The sequence below is a fragment of the Dromiciops gliroides genome, chromosome 4, assembly GCF_019393635.1.
Source record: "Dromiciops gliroides isolate mDroGli1 chromosome 4, mDroGli1.pri, whole genome shotgun sequence".
Lineage (NCBI taxonomy): Eukaryota > Metazoa > Chordata > Mammalia > Microbiotheria > Microbiotheriidae > Dromiciops > Dromiciops gliroides.
This window is the reverse complement of record NC_057864.1, coordinates 252,710,779-252,734,902: the sequence shown is the minus strand read 5'-3', so window position 1 is coordinate 252,734,902 and position 24,124 is coordinate 252,710,779. Positions and strand designations below refer to the sequence as shown.

Genomic DNA, 24,124 nt, shown 5'->3' with positions numbered 1-24,124 from the left:
TGTTATAGCTTGTCAATTCCCTTCTAATACTTTCATCAAGGATGCCTTCAATGCAGGTACAAATTATTCTCATAATAATTTTATATAGAAGGTAAAGTAGGCATATGATTTATGATCACTTTTTGGGGTGATAATGAGATCCAAGATATTTTTCCATTCCTCTAATCCCCCTCCTACATATAATTTAAAATGCCCTCAAGGTCCTCAAAATTGTGTCACTTCTAACAAAGACTTCCTCTTTGAAGGGTCGAGTCTAACTGCTTTCCTTTCTTTGTTCTCTTCAGTGGAGTTTCTGCTTTCTCTATAAGCACATCCAAGACCATGATGTTTGAATCTGAGTGTTTTGGCCCCACAGTCCTCGATGGAGAAAAGTTCCTTGTGAAATCTTTGAAGATTTTTCCCATCTTTCATTTGGGTTTTGTCCTCCTAGCATTATACTTAAATGCCCTCTGGATAACACTGCCAAGTTGGATTTCTCAAATTTTATTTAAACTGTTTTTCTCTTCTTGATATTTTGAGCCAATTTTGCTCCTAATTTTTCAGTATCCTGCTTGGTAGGAATTTAAAAATGAGTTTATATTCTAAACTAGTATTCTCCCTCACTGCCTTATATATCTCTGCTTGGAAAATAGGTCGAGTTTGTTGACTAAGGTGGTTTTTGGCTTCTTTTGGTCTCATTATGATAATTTACATTGATTAAACTGCTGTATGAACTTGTCAAAATGGTGTCAGTGTCCTTTCCTCCATCCACTTTCCATGTGAGGGAGGCATCAATATCTTATTTAAATAGGTCAACTTAAAGTTATTTTAATTGCATGCCATATCTGTTCTCATGTTTACTTTTTCTTCTAGCTGGGCATCAATTCATATCTTTGCTTTAACAAATCAGGGATCTGACTACACATAGATAGCTGATTCATGAATGATCTAGGCAGCAGTCTTGCCTGCTAAAAATATAATTACTTCCTTTTTATGATGTTATTTGGTACTTACCATGTCTTGCACCTTCCAATTATTTTCTTGGAGGAAATATTAATGGTATATAAGAGTAGTCTATGTAGTCAGTAAATCTTTGGCCTCTTATTGCTTTCTCTTGAACCATATTTCCCAACCTTTTTGGCTGTCCTCACCTTTGCATTGAAATTATCAAGTGTTAAGGTATACATTGATTTAATGTGGAAGGTTTTATCTAGTTCTTCATAGAATTTGTCTTATTTCTTTATCCTCTGTAACAGATTCTGGAACAAAAGCTGAAATTATCTTCCCAAATTTCTTTTTTTACATAGTCATCATGAGCACTATAGTATGAGATGACCAAATGTCCCATGAAAGGGTGTTTCTTATATCTGAGTAGCTAAGTAGTGCAGTAGAACAAGTGCTAGGCCTGGAATTAGGAAGACTCATCTTCCCAACTTCAAATCTAGTCTCAGCCGCTTACTAGCTGTGTGACCCTGGGCAAGTCACTTAACCCTATTTGCCTTAGTTTCCTCATCTGTAAAATGAGCTGGAGAAGGAAATGGAAAAAAACTCTAGTATCTTTGCCAAGAAAACCCCAAATAGTGTCACAAAGAGTTGGACATGACTGAACAACAATTGCCTGTGGAGACACAAATAAACCAAACTCCACCACCTTCTTTATTTTCTTCAACAAGAAGAACCTGCGATCCATCCTTCTATGTACCAGTAATTCCCTTTTGTCTTTTGGTTTCATTTATAGAAGCATGTCAAAATTGACTCAACTAACTTCCTTCAGTAATCTATTCCCTTGATCCTTGACCAAGGGTCTGCCATTTAGAATACCGAGAGCCAAGTTAATGTTTATAGATGGTCTAATAACTATGATTCTTGGAACCTTCTGCCCCCTTTACTGATGTGGGAACCATTTTATATTTTCCTTTGTTTAATGGCTTGCCAAAGAATGTCTCACCAAGTGGTCAACCTATTGGTCAATAAAAAAAACTTCTCTGCTAAATTTCTCCTCAGAAAGCAGAAAACATCTATAGTTCAAATCATGCTGGAAGTCCTTCTAGCATGTTAGAATATGCCAGAGAATATTAAGTGCTTCAAGAATCTAGATGCCACTACAACTCTCAATGAGGCATCTGAGTAGAAATTTGTATGGGATCCTTACTATCCACACAATAAAAACCAAGTGGATGATGAATGGCAATTGTTTAGATTTCGCTATGCAGTTGGATGGGCTGTTTATTGTTAGTCCACAAGTAGATATATCTCAGATACATACTACAAATGGACAATGAGCTGGGCCCAGAATTGAACAAGAGGAGGAGAATTAGCTGGATTGCCTATCTTTCAAGTAATCTTGTCTAATTTTGACACAAGGATATCAGTCCTCTTACTGACCCTAAGCTTCTCCCTAAAACAAAGGCCCATCATTTGGATATTATTGTTCTTCTGGTTATGTCGTATGACCACAAGTCATGGGATACTACAGTCTTTCAAAAATTTAAACTGAGGGTCACCTGGAAGGGGATGTGACATGTATGCATATAAGTATGATATAAAGTAGAATGTGTCAAGGGCAAAAAAAAATGACCCAGGAAGAGTGCTGTAGGAAAATTCGAGAAGGGAGAAGAGAGCACTTTTACCTAGGGAGATCCTAGAAAGCTTCATGGAACATGTAGTGCCTGAGCTGTACCTTAGAGAAATAAAATAGTTTCAACATCTGGAGTTGTGGAGGAAATGCATTTTGGACATGGTACATGATCCATGAAAATGCATGGAAGCAGGAAAGAGCAGATGGAGATCAGGGAACAAGTAATATTTTTAGGGGACAAAGATGTAGTGTACACACAAGGCAAGAGTGTGAAATAAAGGAGATAAATGCAAGTTGGAGGTAAATTTTGGAGGATCTTAAATATGAGGCAGAGGAGTTTGTATTTTAGTCATAGGGAGCCACTGAAGGCTCTTGAGCTAGGAAAATGACATGGTCATACCTACACAGTAAGAGATGTGATATTTATATCTTAGTATGGTCTAGCTTATACTGTTTTTATTGAGAGATGTGGAGCCTAAATGTGTGCAGTAAAGGAATGGAAATCTTGTTAGGGAAAGAAGGGAGGAAGGAGAGAGAATTTTAGATCACCTGCTTTCTCTTTCTGCCCCCTTGAGTTCCACCTCTTCATTTTGGAGAAGATCCCAGACCAATCTAGACCAGCCATCCTTCTTTCTCTGGATGTTATCACTATGCCCGGACTGGTTTCTTCCCACTTCCTTCACACACATTTCCCACCTCTGAGTTTGTATTGATATTAAACAGTTCCTGACACATATTAAGTTCCTAATTAATGCTGCTCCACTTAACTTGATCACAGGCACTGCCCAGGAGGGGAAGACTGGTTAGGTAATGAACTGGTCATTATCAGGGCTCTGGCTTTCCCCAGAGTAGATGAAAAGCAAGAGATACAGAAAAGGAGGTGACCAAAAAGGAAGCTTGGCCCTTTGACAACTTTACCACTTTGCAAAAGGATGGCCCAGCCGGGCACAACCATACATGTGGATGTGCAGACACACCTGCAGCCCTGATAGGCTGTACAAGGCCACCATTGTCACTAAAAGCTTTCTTTCTCTTCACTGCTTCCTGAATGGCAACTTCTTTCTCCAGGATCTCTTTTGATAGGCCAATTATCATTAGAATCTGAATTCTCCTGTCTTTCTGGGACTGACCCCTCATCACTTGCATGCCCAGACACCCCATGGAGAATTGACTGTGGCAGATTACACTTCCCATTAGGAACTCAGCACAATTGTGTCTTGATATGATTACCCTCTTTCTTGAACTTGGATAAGGTGGAGAGGATGGGAGGGAGGGAGGAATGGAAGCCAGATGTGTTTATTCACACCCTAAGGATGGATGTCCCTCAGCTGGGGCTGTGAATTCCCCATCCTGATCTCCCAAAAGGTTCTGTGAAGTAGGTTATTAGGAGAGATCTATATCCCATAAGAATGATTCCGAAGATGAATCTAACTCCATCTCCTGAGCTCCCTCCTGGCTTTTGTCTCTCAAAACTTTTAAAAATAATTGACATTGGGGGCAGCTAGGTGGCACAGTGGATAGAGTACTGGCTCTGGAGTCAGGAGGACCTGAGTTCAAATCTGGCCTCAGACACTTGATACTTACTAGTTGTGTGACCCTAGGCATGTCACTTAACCTTCCTTGCCCTGAAAAAAAAAGTATTTAAAAAATAATTGACATTACTTAAAAAATAATAATAGCATTCATATAGCCTGTGCAACACGCATTGTGCTAAGCACTTTACAATTATTATCTCATCTGATTCTCACAACAGCCCTCTGAGGTAGGGAATATTATCCCCATTTTACAGATGACGAAACTGATACAAGCAGAGGTTAAGTGGCTTCCCTGCATAGAGCGGGTAAGTTTCTGAAGCTAGATTTTAACTCAAAACTTCCTGGCTCCAGGCCCAGTGTTCTATCCCCTGTTTCACTTAAGGTGACCTGTGTTCACATCCCATCTCTGACATATGTTGCCTTTTTTACCCCAGACAAATATCTAGAACCATAGGTTGCAGAACAGGTACCAATCTGCATTGGTAAAGAGGTATCCTGTACAAATGGTCTCCAAAGTAAAAACCAAAGCTGGTGATGGGGTGGGGAGGAGAAGAGATGGCATGATCTCAAGAATTCCATGACCAACCAATCAGATGGTAAGAAGATGGGTCCCAACCCAACCTTACTAATCTATTAAGGGGCTTGTTTGTAACATAATCTCATTATCTCCTTCCGTTATTATCCACATATTTCTCTCCCACTCCACCTCATCCAGTGGCTGTGTAAGCCTTCAGTATGTCCACTTATGACTCAGGGTAGCCTCTTCAGGGCAGTTATAACCTAAACCCAACTCAAAATCCCATACTAACAGCTGCACCAAGTTGGACTTAAAAAAAAAGGACCTTCCCCCATATACCCATATCCTGTCCTCAGATCACTTTGTACTTACAATAGACACCCCTTAGCTGACTTTAAACTCCTTGGATGGTTCTGCTCTCTATGCCAGCAGTGGCAAGAGCCCCAACCCATCCTCACCTGCTCACTTCATTTTGGTTTTGGTGGGTTAGAATAAGTCTCACTGGGGGCAGCTAGGTGGCACAGTGGATAAAGCACTGGCCCTGGATTCAGGAGTACCTGAGTTCAAATCTGACCTCAGACACTTGACACTTACTAGCTGTGTGACCCTGGGCAAGTCACTTAACCCCCATTGCCCCACAAAATAAATAAACAAACAAACAAATAAATAAATAAAAAGAATAAGTCTCACTGGTTGAACAGGTACAGCTAGATTACAGCCTATAGAACATTATCCTCTCACCCCTTTTCCAATTTTCCTTATTTCTGTTGATGGAATCATCATCCTTCCTGGTGGGAGATGTGACTTGAAATATTGATCTGATACTTCCTAGATGTGTTATCTTAAACACCACAGGTTCACCATCATAGTTTCATCCTTAACTCCTCATCCTCAGTCACTCCACATACCCAGATACTTGCTAAATCTTGTTTCTATCTCTATAACTTCTCCTGTATCCGCCTACTTCTCTCTACTCACAAAGCTACAACTCAGCTGCAGGCCCTCATTGCCTCTCACCTGAATTATTTCAATAGCCTCTTCATTGGTCTCCATGCCTCAGGTCTTTCCTGCCCCCCCCCCATCCTTCTCCCACACAGCTGCCAAAGCAGTTTTACTCATGGGTAGGTCTGCCCACATCACTCCCCTACTCAGTAAACTCCAGTGCCTCCTTACTGCTATTTTATACAGTTTTATGCTGCACATAATTATTAGCCTAGTAGTATGTGAATATTGCTTAAATAATTAAATACATGTATATTGCTATTTTTTTTTTACTAATAGGGTTTGCCATCAAAAAAGTTTGGAGACCTGCCTTATACTAAAGAAATCACAGGCTCAGTCCAAAAAGTTTACAAACCATTTTCCTTGAAATAATCCTGTAAGGAAGTAGCTGCAAGTATATTTTTTTTACCCAACTTGTGATTTCACCTCTGTAGGCAACTTCCATTGGGAAGCTCCCTCTATCTGTGTTCAAGGTTAGATGACTTACCAGGAGTCATACAGCAAATACCAGGACCCAAGTCAAACTAAGTTCAAGGTCACTTTTATGCATTATACTATTAGGTTGACAGTATTATTGCCCCCATTTTACAGATAAGGAACTGAGATCCAGAAGCTAAGGATTCACCTAGCATCATACAGATAGTAAGTGTTTGAAGACAGGCCTTGAACTTATGGGTTTTGACTCCTTAGGCTGGTGCCTTTACCCACTATACCACATAGTTCCCCTTGCCTGGGATCCCTTCCCAGTCTGACAAGTCTTACCATCCTGCAAATCCCTGTCCAAATCTCACTTCCTTAATGAAGACCTCTATGACCATTGCAGGCTCCTTCTAGGAAATCTTGCATCATTTGTAGTCTGCACTACCTATTTAACACCTACTCTTATATTCTCCCACTCCCACCCCACAAGGTGCCTAGCACATGGTAAGGTCTTGAGATAGTAACAATACGATGGATCTGTCAAGGATGAATGATTCCAGGGTGTCTTTCATCAGCTACACATGTGGTTATCGAGCATACACTCCTACGGAGCCCATGGATAGCAATGTGGTCCACTGGAATGAATGGATGCATGAATAGATAGATGACTAGATGGATGGATGAATGAATGAATGGTAAATGGATGGATGATGATAGAGAATGAATGAATGAATGAGCATTTATTAAGTGCTGACTATATGTCAGGTACTGTGGAAAAAAGTAGTAATCCAAGCAGCTTTTCTAGTGAGCTGGTGAAACCATCCCATATCACTTAGTAGCACTACCCCTCTTCCTTATTTTCCCACATTTGACCTTCTCTCAGCCACCACCAACCCCTCCTTCACAGGCAACATGGAGCAGGGAGACCAGGGCTGCAATGTACCCACTTCTAGCTATGGGCCTAGCTAGCCTGGGTGACCTAGGGAAGAGGAGAAGTAGGTGATATCCATGTTCGGAGCTCTGTGCTGCAGCTGCCAGGAATGACGGGTTGTCAATAGCTGTCTGTCAGCTACAAACTTCCACCCCAGTTCCCAGGTGGAACTTTTCAGACTTCAGAATTTCATATTTGATATCTCAATTATGCCGCTTGACTCTGGGGTTGGGGACGGGGGTGGGGGGTGGGGTGGGGGGTGGGGGCGGGGCAAGGAGAGCTTCACAGGACTTGATGGGGCCCTTTCCTTTCTTTGAGCACTGGAGGAAGGGGTACATTTCCATATCCTGGCTGCTGCATTGAGGCACAGTCAGATGCAGGTGTGGAAAGTTGCTACTACCAGCTCTGGAACACAGTTTCAACAGGGACTAGGAGGCTTTCAGAAAGTACCAGACAGGTCATAAATGCTCGAAGTTTGGTTATACTGACTTGACTTCAAATAAAAGAAGCCCTGTAGTTTAAGATAGAGGAAGTAAGGGTAGGAGAGATAGGTCATAACACTTGTATTATCTACATCCCAGAGTCATTAGGATCATAGGTTTAGCATCAGAAGGAGCTTCAGAGGTCATCTAGTCCAATTCTCTCCTTTTTTCCAGGCCCAGAGAGATAGACTGTCCAAGGTCACCCAGGCAGTGAGGGTCAAATGGGCTCTTTGATCAAAGGGAGGGAAATGGAGAGAGCTTTAGCACAAAGGTTACAACTGAGTCTCAGCTACCCGAGGTGTCAGTCAGAGGAGCCTTAGATGTGCTGGAGTCAAGATGCAACAGGAAGAGGAATTGAGGCCAGCTGGGGTCCACTGCAGAGGCTAAGCACATGAACTTAGAACACCAGGTTCCAGGGAATTGTTTTTGTTTTTGTTTTTGTGAGGCAATTGGGGTTAAGTGACTTGCCCAGGGTCACACAGCTAGTAAGTGTCAAGTGTCTGAGGCCAGATTTGAACTCAGGTCCTTCTGAATCCAGGGCTGGTGCTCTATCCAATGCGCCACCTAGCTGCCCCCCAGGGAGCTTTTTACCCCTCTACCTCTTGGAAGTGAAAGACCCCTGGTCTTTTCTTTCCCATAAAACAGCTCAGCCCCTGGATGTGGTCTTGTTTTGATTTTTTGTACTCACCCTCACTTTCCCCCTTCAGGCTTTAGATATGAAGTCACTTACCAGGGCCAATAAGTTTTTGGTCCTCCTCGTCTTTGATTTCTTTCTTTTTTTAAGTAATAAACATTTTTCTTTATAGTTTTGGGTTCCAATTTTTATCCCTCCTTCCCTCCTTCACCTTCCTCCTCCCTGAGGTGGGAAACAATCAGATATCGGCTATACATGTACGATTATGTAAAACATTACCATATTAGTAATTTTGTATAAGAAAACTTGAATAAAAGAAAAAATTAAAGAAAGTGGAAAAATAACATGCTTCAGTCTGTGTTCCATCAATATCAAAAGTTCTTTCTTTGGAGGTGGATAGTATGCTTTCTCAATAGAGAATAGTTTTCAGTAAGAACACAGACAGAAGTTAAGAGCAATTACAAAAGAGGCAGGGGGGCTTGCCTGTGAGGTGATCACAAAGGAGCATAGCGGTTAATGTGGGTAAGGACATGGTGGAGCACAATGTAAAATCCTAGACAGTGGGGAGGCTCCAGAGCTCTTGAATTCAGGAATTCTGCCAATGCAGTAGACTAAGCAGATCACATATCCAAACTACATTCGGCATTAATATAATGAGGCTGAAGTAGGAGCAGAAGGTCGCCAGACTGCCCAAGGAGGGGGAAACCCTCCTGGTTCAGAAGCAGAGCAGATCAAAGGTCTTGTGTTGATCAGTGGTTGACTGGCCTCTGCACCAACAGCATGGGTGGAGGTAGGAAAACCTAGTCTTAAAAAAAAAAAAAAGAACATGGAAAGTGATAAGCAATGTCTGCATTTCTGTCAGCAGAAACCAGAGGTCACCTCAAGAGCTTAAGCAGGCATTAGGGATGTCTCAGGAAATAATGGAATCTTTTGAAGATTTAAAAGGCTAGAGGATCAGGTTTGTCTATAAACAGCCAGGAGGAAGACTGATAGACTGATAGACTGATAGTCAAAAGACCTGGGATACATCTTGACTGACACTTAGGCATCACTTCACTGTTCTGAATCAGTTTCTCCATCTGTAAAATGGGGGGACTAACCCATCTAATGGGGGACTAGACCATCTCTAAGATCCCTTCTAGAACAGTTTATTCATGAGGCTTCTAAAAGCAATTGCAGGGCAAGGACTTGGACATTTTTCTCTATATCCCCTCATAAAGTCAAACATGGTGCCAGGTAGCAGAGAAGGGCCTAAATAAATGTCCGAACCAGGGGGCAGCTAGGTGGCGCAGTGGATAGAGCACTGGCCCTGAATTCAGGAGGACCTGAGTTCAAATCCGGCCTCAGACACTTAACACTTACTAGCTGTGTGACCCTGGGCAAGTCACTTAACCCTCATTACCCCGCAAAAATAAATAAATAAATAAATAAATGAAAAGAAAAAAATGAAATTAAAAAAAAAAACATATATCTGAACCACTAAAGCAACAGAATGTAGTTTGTAGCCTTGGAGACTAGATGTTGTTGTTGTTTGTCCTTTGTTCTCAAAGAGGACCAGGACATTAGTTGTGATGTCATCACTTGCACTGAATTGGATTTAAGTCAGGGAGGGCTGCAAGGTTGACAACCTCACTTTCTCCTCCAGAGCCATTTGGGTCCAGTGGCAAGATATACATCAGGATGACTAGAGATGGCCTTGGATGTTTTAAGGCAGTTGGGGTTCTTTTTGTCCAGGATTTTGGCTCGGTGAGGGAACTTCGTGTGGGGTGCTAGTAAAGGAAGGTTTTTTTTGTGTGTTTTGTTTTTTTCTCTCTTGCTATACTGAATAGATCTAAACTAGGATTTTCCATGCTATAAGGCATCTGTTCTCAATCTCTCTCTCTCTCTCTCTCTCTCCACTAACTTCTAATACACTTTAATAAATACCTAAAAGCCTAAACTCTTGCTGAATTTATCAGGGATTTTAGCCAGCTTCCCCCTCAAATAACTGGTGGGGGGGCAGGTTAGGACCCACATCTAGATTTTAAACATCACAGGGTTAAGTGACTAGCCCACGGTCACACAGCTAGTAAGTGTCTGAGGTGAGATTTTAATTCAGATCCTTTCAATTTAAGGGACAGTGCTCTATTCATTGCATCACCTAGCTGCCCCTGGTGGTCTAGATAAATGAAACGGGGAGGGATAGGATGAACATTTAGTCCTTCTCAGCTCCATAACTTTACAATTCCGCTTTGGGACACTAAGGTCAGAGATGGGGCTTGGGTTCCCAGCACCCTAAACAGCTAAGTATGTAGGTGGTACAGTGGATAGAACACTGGGCCTGAGTCAGAAAAACCTGAGTTCAAATTCAGCCTCACAGTTCCCTTAGGAATGGTGTGGTCCTGGACAAGTCATTTAACCTCTGTCTGCTTCAAATTCCTTATCTGTAAAAATGGGGATAATAACAGCACCTAATTCCCAGGGTTGCTGTGCAGATAAAGTAAAATATTTGGGAAGGACTTTGCAAACCTTAAATAAATGCCAACTATTAGTATTATAAATAATAATAAAAATGAAAAACAGTGGGCAGCACTACATTTAGCCAAAAAATATCTGGTCTAACCATCCTTTCCCAGTGGCCTTCCCATGAGATGGGGTGTGGGATTAGGGGGTGGACAGTGGGTAGACTGACCCTATACTAGTCCTAGGAATCACAGGTCCCTGGGGCTTCTCTAGCCACCTTTGTGCCATTGCCCCTGTTCCCACACATCAGGGCAGCTCTCAGCAAGAGGCAGAACCTTAACAACTGAGCTTAAATCTCCTACCTCTGTCTCCTCATCCAGGGTGAAAGAGGATTTGTCTCAGATAAGTGGGAAAGCTTCGCTTTTATTGATGCTTCTTTCCAGCACCCTGAGGGGAAGAGCAATGGGTTGGAACATGTATGGTCTAGAATACCTCTTTAACCTCTCTCCCCTTTGTTTCTCCCCCCTTCCCCTTCTGTCACATCCTCTCTGTGTCTCTCCCTTTTTCTTTTTCTATTCACCTCTATGTCTCTCCTGCCTCATCTCTGTTTTCATCTCTGTATGTCTTTTGTGTATCACCATGTTGGGTTCACCCCTCCCCCTTTGCCCTCCTGTTTCTGTCTCCTCTCTTCCTGTCCCTTCTTCTCTCTCCTTCTGTCTTTTTCTGCTGCCCAATCTGTTCACCTCTTTGTCTTTTTCTGTCTCTTGGTCTCTTTCTCCCATCTCTTCATCTCTGGCTCTTCTCCCTGGTCATATGTCCTTACACTCGCTCCTTCCTCTGTTACTCCCACCGTTTGTTTCTTCTACTCGGCTTCTCTTTCTGCTCTCCCACTATGTCTCTCTGTCACTGCATCTATCTCTGATCCCCTTCTGTCTCTTTCTATACCACTCCCTCTCCTTGTCTCTCCTCTCTCTTATTGTCTTTGTCTCTACCCTTCACCCCACCTACCCTCTGTGTTTCCCTCCCCCCACACGCACCCCTAGGATGATCCCAGCTTCCAACAAGGCCTTCGTGGTGAACAATCTGGTGTCGGGGACCGGCTATGACCTGTGCGTGTTGGCGATGTGGGATGACACGGCCACCACACTCACGGCCACCAACATCGTGGGCTGCGCCCAGTTCTCCACCAAGGCTGACTATCCGCAGTGCCAGTCCATGCACAGTCAGATACTGGGAGGCACAATGATCCTGGTCATCGGGGGCATCATCGTGGCCACACTGCTAGTCTTCATCGTCATCCTCATGGTGCGCTACAAGGTGTGCAATCACCAGGGCCCCGGGAAGATGAATGCCGCCGCTGTCAGCAACGTCTACTCCCAGACCAACGGGGCGCAGCCGCCACCGCCGCCGCCACCATCCAACGCGGTACAAAACGGGGCGCCACCGCAAGTGCACCCCAAGACGTCCATGAGGAACGAGCACTTTGGAAGCGGCAGCGGGGCGTCTGGGGCTGGGGGGACGGGGGCCAGGGGTGGCGGGGGCGGCTTGGGGCGCAGCAGCGGCTCCTCCTCGTCCTCCAGCTCTCTGGGCAGCACGGACGGGGCGGGTGGCCGGGGCCCCTGGAGGCTCCCGCCGCCCGGAGCTCGCCCCAAACCCAACCTCGACCGTCTCATGGGGGCCTTCGCCTCGCTGGACCTCAAGTGCCAGAGGAAGGAGGAGCCTCTAGACTCCAGGACTCCGGCCGGGGCCGGGGCCATGGGTCGTCACTCGGACCGGGAGCCGCTGCTGGGGCCGCCGGCGGCACGGGCCCGGAGCCTCCTGCCGCTGCCGCTTGAGTGCAAGGCGCGGCGAAGCCATTCCTTCGACATGGGGGACTTCGCGGCGGCGGGGGCGGCGTCCGGGGCGTCCGCGGGGGCCGCGGCACAGGGGAGCTACAGTCCGCCGCGGAGAGTGACGAACATCTGGACCAGGCGCAGCCTCTCGGTCAATGGCATGCTCCTGCAGTTTGAGGACAGTGACCTCACGGGGCCCAGGGGAACTTACGGCAGCTCCGAATGGGTGATGGAGAGCACGGTGTAGATGGCGGCGGCGTCCAGAGAGCGCCCCGCGCCCCCTTCTACCTCCCTCTTCCGCCCCTTCCTCTCCCTTATGTCAATTCCAATCCCCCCTCCCCCCTACTCCGCCTGTCGGTGGGATGTTGGCAACAAGGTGGAAGAAACCTTTTTCCCTTTTTTTTATATATATCAAGTCAACTCTCGATTATTTGCGTGCAGTTTGTGGGTTATCCGAGGGCGGCGTTTACATATGGGACCACCATACCCTCTCTTATCCCCTCCCTACCCCATCCCCCAACAATCACCTCCATCTCAAGTTCGGGTCCCTTCCCCCCGCCCCCCCCCCCCAACACACCGCTCAGCCAGTGGTGTGCCCTCAGGGAATGCACTGCAATTTAACCGGAGCCCTGTATTGGAGAGGAAGAGCTCTCTAATCACAAATGCTAAGAATAGGAGGCTTTGTTTGTAGGGGAGCTTAAGAAAAAAAAAATCTATGGAAAGACATAGCCAGTCGCATAATAGAGAGATCTTCGTATATTAGAAAGTTTGTCCCCATGGGGCTAAACCAGGGAAGGCCTAAGCAAAAGCCCTGATGGGAAGATGACTGGAAGTTCTCCTCTGGTTCTGGGGGAGCTCTTGAATTCCCCAACACCCAAACAGTTCTACTAACTTCTCCTTCCTCCCGCCAGGAGCTGAGTGGTTTTCCCACGCATCCCACTCTCTAGTAGCATATCAAGTTAAAGCCGGTTTGACAACGAATTTAAGTGGGATTTTTTGTTTGTTTGTTTAATTTGAGGAATGGAGGGGAGATGGATTTTGTTTTGGGTTATTTGAGATTTCTTTTCTTTTTCTATTTTCCAATTAAGTGGGGCAAATAGAACTCCCAAGAACGAGAGGTAGAGTCCTCAGAACAGCTATGTAGGTTCCACCTAAGTATTTCGAGGGTGATTGGAGAGGGGCTACTGAGATAAAAGACCGCATGGGGGAGGGGGGCATAAAGGAGTTTGGGGAGAAATCTGAGCCTGTTTAGGATCACAGAACCATCCAAGAGATGATCTATTAGGTGAGGCAATGTAAATTTCACATAGGGAGGAAGAACCAAATTTAGAACTCAGGCTTCTTAATTCTTCAGAGTAAAGTTTTTGTGTGTTTGTGCCCTCCCTACTCATACCCCTAAATCATACCAGGTACTTTCTCAGAGCTGCACATTTGGTTATGGATTGGGTGACCCAGCCTGGAACTCCCTGAGAAATGGAGCCTAGGTTGATGTTTTACTTTCTTTCTTTCTTTCCCAAGGAGGACCTCTATCCATGAACTTAGGATGGAAATAAGAAAAGAAATAGGGAGGCTGATTGAAATCCATGTTTTTCTTCCCATATTCCTAGAAGGTAATAGACATTCCATGTAGAGAAAGAAAGGGGACAGAGGATACAATTTCTGAAAGTTGATTTCATATGACAGCTTCAGATGAAGCGACTTTTCCACACGTTTTCTCTTTCCTTTTATCTGCCCCTTATCTATCTTCTTTTCCCTCTCCTCTCCCTTCCTGTCACCTTCTTCTCAGCCTCCTCTTCCTTTAACACTTTTTTTCTTTTCCCTATATAATTCATCTTCTTCCCAGTCATCCTCTTTTCCCTCCTTTTGGTTAAACTGAGAACCTAGAGGTTATTTTTGTTACAACAAAAATTTTGAGTTACTTGCCAAGGTATGGTGAAATATTCCAGCCACTCTAGTGAAGCCCAAGAAAGGGTTGGTTTCTTGGGTGGACTGAGAATGGAAGAATTCTGTGAAGCGCTGACTTGTGAATCCAATGTTGGCATCTAAATGAAATGTCCCTGCTGAATCTATAATAACATTTTTCTCTATTCCCTCCTCCCTCTTTCCCCTCCCATTCCTTCTCCAGTCCATTCCTCTACTCTCCTCTCTCCTCCCCTCTTTCTTTTCCCTTCCCTTCACCTTTCCTCACTCTCCTCCCTTTCTCCAGTTCTTACAAGGTCATCCTCAGCAAAAACTGGTTGCTCTATGATCAGTCAGTTAACTTCCCCAGTGCCAGAATAGTAGAGGTTCTAGAGTCAACTCCTCATCACTCACGTATTATTACTAGATTTGGTTGGCTTGGCACTGAGTTTGTCCCTGTCCCATCTTCCATTTCTCATCCAGGCATTCCTCCTATTGCATTTTCTAATTCTGGCCATAGAAGATGCTATTCCCAAATCATACCTTTCCTAGTTTCAGTGGTTTGGGCACAAGGTGGGAGAGCAGGGAAAGCTGAGGGGAACAAGACCCCCCCCAAGTTAAGCTCATCATATATTCTCTTGCCAGGTTCAGAGTGGTATCTGGTATGGGCATGTACTAGCTCATGTATGTGTCATATTTCTTAATTGGAATTTTAGAAAAATGATGTCCCTGTGGTCATATTATGATTCTGTTCTTTTCTTTTTGATACAAAATATAGGCATATACAGTAAACAAACAGAAAATACCAACCATGGTTATTGGGGGAGGGGAAAAAAGGTTATTTTTCCTGTTCCTGGGAACATTATCATAATCTCCTCTGAATTCCCCAGGATGTTATAGGCAATGTTTGAAAATGACATTTTGGGCGGCTGTGTTTAGGTATTCTCTTCATAGAGCTCCCTGCCTAACCTGCAGACTAGTAGGGGGCCTCTGGTACAAAGTCTTGGGAATAAGGAAGAGATAGTGAATGAAGAGTCCAGACTTGGATGGGTCAGTGTTCCCATCCTTCCCCATCTCATTCCCTCCAGGGTTTTCTTCTTGCATGAATTGGAGCTCTTCCTGAATTCTGGGGTTCCTCATGCCCACTGTACCCAGCCACTAAAAGGTACCAGTCCTCTGGGACAGCTAGGTGGCACAGTGGATAAAGGACCATCCCTGGATTCAGGAGGCCCTGAGTTCAAATACGACCTCAGACACTTGACACTTATTAGCTGTGTAACCCTAGGCAAGTCACTTAACCCCCATTGCCCCACAATAAATAAATAAATGAAGGGTACCAATCCTGACCAAGGAAACCCCTTTCCCCCTTAGTTCAGTTGACTTCTTCACTGTTACCTTTACTTGGAAATTAAGAAGCAAAAACAAAGCCAACAAGCATTAGTCAAGAATTTTTCATTCCAATTTGTTTAATGCCCAGTTAAAGATTCCTTTATGAGGCACTGATGCATATTGTACCTTTTTACTAGTATCAGAACCTGAGTGGTTATGAGATGGGTCAGACTGGGGAAGGTCAGGCTGAAAACCTAGACAAATCTAGAAACGTCCCAGTTATGGGGCCACAGAATTACAGAATTTAGGTTATAAAAGGGACCTTAGATATCATCTGGTCCAACCCTTTTATTGTAGAGAAGAATCTGATGCCTTGGGTGGGGGGGTGTCAGAGGCCACATAGTAAATAGCAGAGCTGGAATAAGAACCGAGGTCCCCTGCCCCTAGAATCAATATTCTTCCTGTTAATACTGAGTAGTGTCAGGGGCATCTGACAGTAGGTAATAGACATAGGTTGAGGATGACAAGTGGGTCATTGGGGATGTTGAGCAGGGACAGCTAGTAGATGTGCCAAGAGGGCATACAACAACAAGGGGCTCTGAGGGGAGAAAAGCAGTGAAAGTTTGACCAAATATACTCTATGTTAAGGAGTTCTGAAAACAGGTCAGTGTTAAAGAAGGGTGAATGAGACATGACAGGAAGCAGGGCTGTAATCTATAGGTTACAGTACACAGCATATAATTGGTACTTAATAAATGCTTGATTTATTAAGCCAGCAGCTGGGTGATGGCCCTGGCTATTGGATAGAGTGCTGGGCCTGGAGTCAGGAAGACTCCTCTTCCTGAGTTCAAATCTGATCTCAAACATGTGCTAGCTGTATGACCCTGGGCAAGTCACTTCACCCAATTTTTCTTAGTTTTCTTATCTGTAAAATGAGCTGGAGAAGAAAATGATACACCACTTCAGTATCTCTGCCAAGAAAACCCTAAATGGGGTCAAGAAGAATTGGACACAAATGAAAAACAATTGAACGACAAAATGCTTGATTAATTGACTTACGACAACAAGTTATAACTAAGAAAGGTACACCAGGACTTTGTCCCAGGATGCCAACATCTGTTGAAGACAAGGGGGACCCAACAGCACTCATATGATTAACATCCTAATGCCTTATGACCCTCTGCTGGCCCATAACTATCTCACATCCCTCAAAGACTGTGTCTGGGACCACTCCCTCCAGGGTCATTTTGCCATGGTACCCCTCTCTCCAAGCCAGTCTTTCCCTATTGCTGGAGTAAGGGTTTGGTGACAGGGAGTAAGATAAGATCCTATTTACTATACAAAGGAGGAGTTTGGTGGCAAGTAACAAGCTAAGACACCAGGTACCAAGAGCAAGTATGAGGTCAGAGTTAGAATCTCAACAATGATAACTTGATATTTCTGAGCTATGGATTTAGAGGTCTGCATGCTCTCGCAGCCTAGGGAATGAATTGTCCTAATAGTGTAGGGAGTAGGGCTAAGCCTAAAGATGCGGATCAAGTGACTCAAAGGTGGAAACGGGATCACCTCAGAGTAGAGGGCCTTAAGTATTATAGTGTGTGTGTGTGCGTGTGTGTGTGCGCGCGCGTGTGTGTATGTGTGTGTGTGTGTGTGTGTTTTCTTTGACAATTTCCACTAAGAAAAGAGAAGTGTAGTTTCTTATTTCCGTATGAGCAGCTCTTTCTGTTACCCAAACTTAATGGGTTATGATCTTCAGTTAACACAAACTCTCAGCACTTTTTGTCTTCCATTTCCTGTGTGGACAGGAATAGGGCCCTAGATATAGAGGTGGAAGGAATGTTAGACATCAATTCAACTCCACTCAAGAAATATCTATTAGGTACTTATTATGTATCAAGTACTGCGGTAGGGATAAAAAGACAAAACCAAGTTAGACCTTTGCTTCACAGTGCTTATATTCAACCGAACCTTTCTTTCATAGAGGAGGAATCAGCGGTCCAGAAAGAGGCAATGATTTGGTCAACGGTCACCCAGGGAACAAACAATAGAGCAAGGATTCGAACTCAGGTCCTCCAGCTCCAGATAGAGCCTTTCAGGGTCACAGGTCCAAACTGCCTGTGATGCCCAGCCAGTTGGGTGTGGTTCTGGCCATCCCTGCAGGCATTGGGTTTTTGGCTTCTGGCTTCTGCAAACAGCTGCTGTGAAAAGCAACAAAGCCAAACAAAAACATTTTTCCAAAAGAAAAGCCAGTTTGCAGACAACAGCTCTGCAGAGACAACTCGAAGGCAACATAAGCAGTTTACAACATCACACATGGGGGATGAGTACCAGCCATTCAGAATTACAGAGTTCTAGCAGGAAGCAAGGGCTAGGAGGAGAGGCCCTTCTTTCTTGCAAGGAAACACTTAAGGTCTCTTCATTTACATAACAGCATCAATTCCAGGCCGGCTGCTTCAGCAAAGAACCCGGAAGGAGTATTATAAACAACAACAACAACAACAAATTAGTTTTCTCCTTTTGATGGTTTTAAAACATTTACTATTTCCTACTTTTAAAATTCAGCTTCCAGCTTCTCAGCTAACATGGTTACAATTAGGTTACCAGATCGCTGGGCTGATCAATGTTTTCAACAGGGCTCCAGATTCTCTGCATCATTCTGGAAGGAACCTTAGAGTCAATGTATTCTTCCCTCCTCCCCAGTCCATCCCCAATCATTTTAATGATGAGTAAACCAAGGCTCAGAGAGGTTAAAGTATCAGAGGGAGGATCAAGGATTTAAAGGAGAATTAAGATTTAGTTCTTGGTCCTTTAAGCCCCAATCCACTGCTCTTGACAGTACAGTAAACAGCCCCATTTACTTCCTAACTCCTGGCTACTCTCTTGCCAAGAAGAGCTGTCTTATCCTGGAATCAGAATGAAATTAAAGGATTTTTTTTCTCTCAAAGTGATTTTCATTTTCAAATAGGGCCAACTTGATTCCTGTAACCGTGATGACACTCTGACCTTCCTCCCATATGTTACACTGGGTGGCTCAGTGTCTTTCCTTTTGCTTTTGTCTAGGGGAAATTTTCTTATTTCTCTTCCAGCCCTGGATAAGAGACGAATATATCTATGTCCTCCTACCCTTTGCAGTATCCATTTCCTAGAGTCTCTGGGGTTTTCCTGGAATAGGAAAATTCCTGGACTTGTCTGGGAGGCTTTTTTTTAATTTCAAGCCAAGTCCTGCCTATTTTCCTGAAAGTTAATTCATTTAATTAACACATTTATTAAGCATTTTCGATGGGCTAGACACTGTGTCCCTAATGTCAAGGAATCATCTGTTTGACTGGATCATTTTCATCTCCATTTTCCTGCAGCTTCATCTGGTGTCCTCTGCTAGTTGCTCTATATCCCTGAGCAGTCATTACTGTGTCCTCCAGAATGACAGGCTGCTCTCCCATGGAGACCCAGTTTCTTCCTTCGTCATCTTTCTTTGCCTCAGCTAGGTGACTCAGTAGATAAAGTGGTGGGTCTAGGGTCAGGAAGACCTAAGGTCAAATCCTACCTCAGGTGCTTATTAGCTTCTGACTAGGCTAGTCACTTAACTTCTGTCTGCCTTAGTTTCCTCATTTGTAAAATGGGGACTATCCCTACCTCCTAAGCTAGTTGTAGGATATGAAGTAACATCTCTGTAGTGCTTAGGACAGTACCTGAGGTCTAGTAGTGCTTAATAAAATGCTTGTTTCCTTCTTTACTCTGAGACAAAAACTCAGGATATTGAAGGTATATAGTCGGGAGCCTTCTGTATGAACATATTGCAACTCCCTCACATACTCTCCCTTTACCTCCTAGCTAGATAAGAATCCAGACCCTAGACAAAATGGTCAGCTGAACCATAACCTTTCACTTTCTCCTTTAAAGTTGAAGGATCTTTTCTGAATGAACTCCCCCACCATCCAAGTATCCCATCTTTTCAATATGATTGTAGATCCAATCTCTCTCCCACCAGCCAATGAACTAGCTACTACTCTGCCTGGCCCCTGGGTAAAGTCAGTCAATCAGTCAACAAACATTTATTAAGTATTTACTATGTGGAAAAGGTAGGTAGGTGGCACAGCATGGAGTACCAGGCTAGAGTCAGGAAGACTTGAATTGAAATATGGCCTCAGACACTTACTAGCTGTGTGACCCTGGGCAAGTCACTTAATCCTGTTTGGCTCAGTTTCCTCATCAGTAAAATGAACTGGAGAAGGAAATGGCAAACCATGCCAGTATCTTTGTCAAGAAAGCCCCAAATGGGGTCATGACTGAACAGCAGTAATGTGATAAGCACTTGGATAAACATGTGGGTAGAAACAGACAAGAAAAGGAATGACAATCGCTGCCCTAGAAGAACTTATATGCACACAAAAGGAAGTCGAAAAGGAAAAGGGGGGAAGGGGAAGAGGGAGACAACAAATGTATCCAGCTCAGGAGCAGGGTAGAGAAAGTCTCCAGAAGAATATGACCTGGATACCCTTGTTAAATGGTGATTGTGAGAGTAACCATCCAGTCCTGAAGGAGAGGGATGCATGGGCTGACGATGGTTTAGGAGTATGAATTCCAAGGCTAAAGTGATCTCTCTCAATGAAAATATTTCCCAGGGTATGGTAGAGAAGTCCAAAGGTACAACCTAGTAAGAAATTAAGTGATGGCTGGCCTCGGTAGTCTCCTTAAATGGAGGTTCTAAGCCCTCCCAAAATGCTTTGCAGATTTTATGTTTTTAGGGAAGGGGATCCTGATCTGTAATTCCATTGCCTGGTTTTTCCAATAAGGAAATTCTAGTAATGCAGACTGACAACTATTCTTAAAAACAATTACTTGGGTCCCTAAGTGCATTTCTTCTTGACTCCAAGGTTAGTTCTTTATTTACTATGCACTAACCTCTTTTGCAATTTTATAATACTGTTGTGGGGAAAATGGGGTAGGGGGTTGGAGTCCTTAGGAACACCTCTTTAAAGAATTACACCCTCTTGCACACAAATCCAATAGAATAAGATAGTGGTTTATTTAGGGGCTGGGGAAAGGAAACCAAGGGAGAAATCCTTGGACTTCTTCTCATGGGGAAAAGGCATGGCACAGAGGGTGGCTCTGAGATACCAATGTCCTCAAACAGGAGACAGGCAGATACTTTTTGTTTGTTTTTGTTTTTGTTTTGCAGGGTAATGAGGGTTAAGTGACTTGCCCAAGGTCACACAGCTAGTAAGTGTCAAATGTCTGAAGCTGGATTTGAACTCAGGTCCTTTAGGTGTGTCTGTCCTTTGGTTTAGTTTCTCAAGTATAAGGTTCTTTGATGTACCCCAGAGAACTTCTGGGGTGGCCTGGGACCATAACAATATCAAACAACCTTAAAGATACAAAAACAAACAAACAAATAATTTTTGATTTTCCACAAGGAAAAACTCCTTCCAACCCACCTGACCCACAAGATGGGAGGTGTTGGCCTGGGACAGAGAGAGATAGGGTGGATTAAGAATATTAAAAGGTGGGGCAGCTAGGTGGTGCAGTGGATAGAGCACCAGCCCTGGAGTCAGGAGGACCTGAGTTCAAACCCTGCCTTACTAGCTGTGTGACACTGGGCAAGTCATTTAACCCTCATTGCTCCAGGAAAAAAAAAAGAGTCTTAAAAGATGGAGATGTCCTTCAGGAACAAGAAGACCATGAAGAAAGGTCTCCATGGAGAAGATGCTAACAAGACATAATCTAAGCATCTAATGCCATGGGACATTTAATGAGGAGAACCGTACCAAGTATCAGGATGATATACTTTTGCCTGACCAGAAAATGGTCATTAACAGGGCCTTGTGGTAATATAGGCTTTGTAAACATCACTAGGGGAGAAAATTCAAGGATGTTAATAGAGAAGGGTCACTAAGTGATAAACAATAGGGCCATGGGGATAGAGACAGTAAGATAGGGATTGACCCAGTAAAAGAAAAAGTGAGAGATAGAAATGGAGAGTAAGAGAAGATTTTTGGAGTTGAAAGGACTTTAGAAGTCACGTAATCAAAGCATCATTTGGCAGATAAAACAAATCAAGGCTTAGAACAGTGAATCTGATCATCCAAATTCACACAACAAGGTAGTAGATGGCAGGGCCAGGATTCAAAGCCAACTCTACCACACTATACAGACTGGATCCTTTAACAGAGTATATAGAGCCAAGTGGGAGAAAACTGAAAAAGAACATAGAGATAAAATAGACCAAGAGAAGATAGAGGCAAAAAGAATAGATAGGAAAAAGTAAAGAAAACATAAGGAGGGAGTCAAGTCATCAAATCAATAAGATTTTACTAGGTACGTGTTATGTGTCAGGCACTGTGCTAAATGCTGGGCATACAAATAAGAAAAAAAGAAATTAAATCCTTGCCCTCAAGGAGATTAAATTCTAACAGAGGAAGATTACACAGAAAAGGGGATTGAAAAGCTGGAGAGGGAGCTTGGGTGAGGAGAGAAGGCAGGGAGACAATGAGAAAAACAGAGAAAGAAGGTGATAACTCAATTTTCTATTCCCATTTTTCTCAGGCTCTCTCAGAATAACTGTCACCCTCTGTAGGCAGCTCAGACAAAAGGTGGGGTTCTGCCTCCATCTGGGTTGATGTGGCCATAGTCACCAGCAGGGAGCGGTGATGACTGAAAGTCACTGTTCCAAAGATGTCATTATTCAGTGACTACAGTCCTGCCAAGGGTCAGAGATAAGTTGGGCTGTGCTTTGAGTCTTTATATATAATAGGCATTCAAGAAACCCTTGGCTATTTGACAAGCATTTATTAAGGGGGGAGGGGGAGCTAGGTGGTGCGGTGGATAGAGTGCCTGCCCTGGAATCAGGGTAGACTTGAGTTCAAATTTGAGCTCAGTCAATTACCAGCTGTGTGGCTCTGGGCAAGTTATTTCTGTTTCCTTCAGTTTCCTTAACTTTAAAATAAGCTAGAGAGGGGGGCAGCTAACTGGAGCAGTGGATAGAGGACTGGCCCTGGAGTCAAGAGTACCAGAGTTCAAATCCGGCCTCATACGCTTGACACTTACTAGTTGTGTGACTCTGGGTAAGTCACTTAAATCCAATTGCCTCAATAATAATAATAATAATAATAATAATAATAATAATAATAATAATAATAATAATAATAATAATAATCTAGAGAAGAAAATGGTAAACTACTTTAGCATCTTTGCCAAGAAAACCCTCAAAAGAGGTCACAAAGTGTTGGGCATGACTGAAAAGGGGTAAACAAATGTGCCAGGCACCTTGCTAAGTGCTTTATAAATATGTCATTTGATCCTCACAACATTTTGAAATTGTGGAAACTGAGGCAGACAGAGGTTAAATGATTTGTCTAGGGTCATATAGCTAGTGAGCTTCTGAGGCTAGATTTGGACTCAGGTCTTCCTGACTCCAAAGTAGCAGATTTGAAATTGATTGTTGATTACTCTTCATCATTCTGATAAACTTTGTTATAGCTTTTTTTTTTTTTAGTGAGGCAATTGGGGTTAAGTGACTTGCCCCGGGTCACATAGCTAGTAAGTGTTAAGTGTCTGAGGTCGGATTTGAACTCAGGTACTCCTGACTCCAGGGCCGGTGCTCTATCCACTGCACCACCCAGCTGCCCCTGTTATAGCTTTTGAGATGCTTCATAGATTATGGGTTAGCAGGAAAGGCAGGGGTGATGGTGAGGCTTCCAACCTTTCAGGAGAGAACAATTTAAGTGGTAGCAGCTGAGTAGTTCATCTTGTCTTCTGAGTTCCATTATTCTGTTGTCTAAGATTCCTTCCAGCTCAGACATTCGATTACTAAGTTTGTATGCTGATATCTTGTGTTCCAAGGTCCCATACATTGCTGAATATATGATCCATAAAGAGATCTAAGGTGAGTTCAATAATGTTAGAACAGAAATAGGTATTAAAAATATGCAGTGCAACCCTTATGCTTTAGAGAGGAAGAAATTGAGGCTTAGATGTTTTCTGAAATGAGAGGTGTTTATCTTGGAGATTGGGAAGGAAAAACTCAACATAAATTCAACCACAGAATCCAAATATTGCCTAATTCCTAAGATTCAATTAAGAGACAAGATAATAGTTCTCTCCCCAGAGCTAGCTAGCTTTGCAGTTAAAAGCCCAGGGAATAGAGTTGACCAGATTTTAAGTAATGGAAAATAGGTAGAGAATGAAATCACAAATATTAGAGCTAGAGGAGATCTAAGATATTGCCTAGTCCAACAACCCCATTTTACAGATAGATAAACTGAGACCCAAAGAGATCACATATCAATTAACATAAGAGTAGCTCAAACCCAGATTATTTAAATCCTTTGTTTAGGTTTTTTTTTAAAAAAAAAACACACACACCTTACTGCTCCCTAGGACTCTGTGACTTTTGTGTCACACACTTGTCAGAATGTCAGAACTAGAATGAGCAATTAGAGATTATGTAGTACAAACCTTTCATCTTACAGAGAAGGAAATTGAAGCTTAAATGCCAACAGGAGCTAGGGTTATTTAGACTACAGAATAAATAAAAGACTTAAGGGA

The 24,124-nt window shown here is 43.4% G+C and overlaps 1 protein-coding gene across 11 annotated transcripts in view; it reads left to right on the top strand.

The window, feature by feature from the left end:
- Positions 1–24,124, top strand: part of LRFN2 (leucine rich repeat and fibronectin type III domain containing 2) — a 543,138-nt gene that overhangs the window by 346,118 nt on the left and 172,896 nt on the right. For 6 of the 11 annotated variants that reach the window (XM_043964825.1, XM_043964820.1, XM_043964821.1 and 3 more), the window contains one exon: positions 11,564–12,877. The exons of 3 other annotated variants lie outside the window; for them this stretch is intronic. In XM_043964825.1, the coding sequence (XP_043820760.1) occupies positions 11,564–12,599 (1,036 nt within the window). In that variant the 3' untranslated portion in view covers positions 12,600–12,877. Of the gene's footprint in view, positions 1–11,563; positions 12,879–24,124 lie in introns of those variants that run through there. 2 more of the 11 variants (XM_043964826.1, XM_043964822.1) reach the window with 1 other exon arrangement.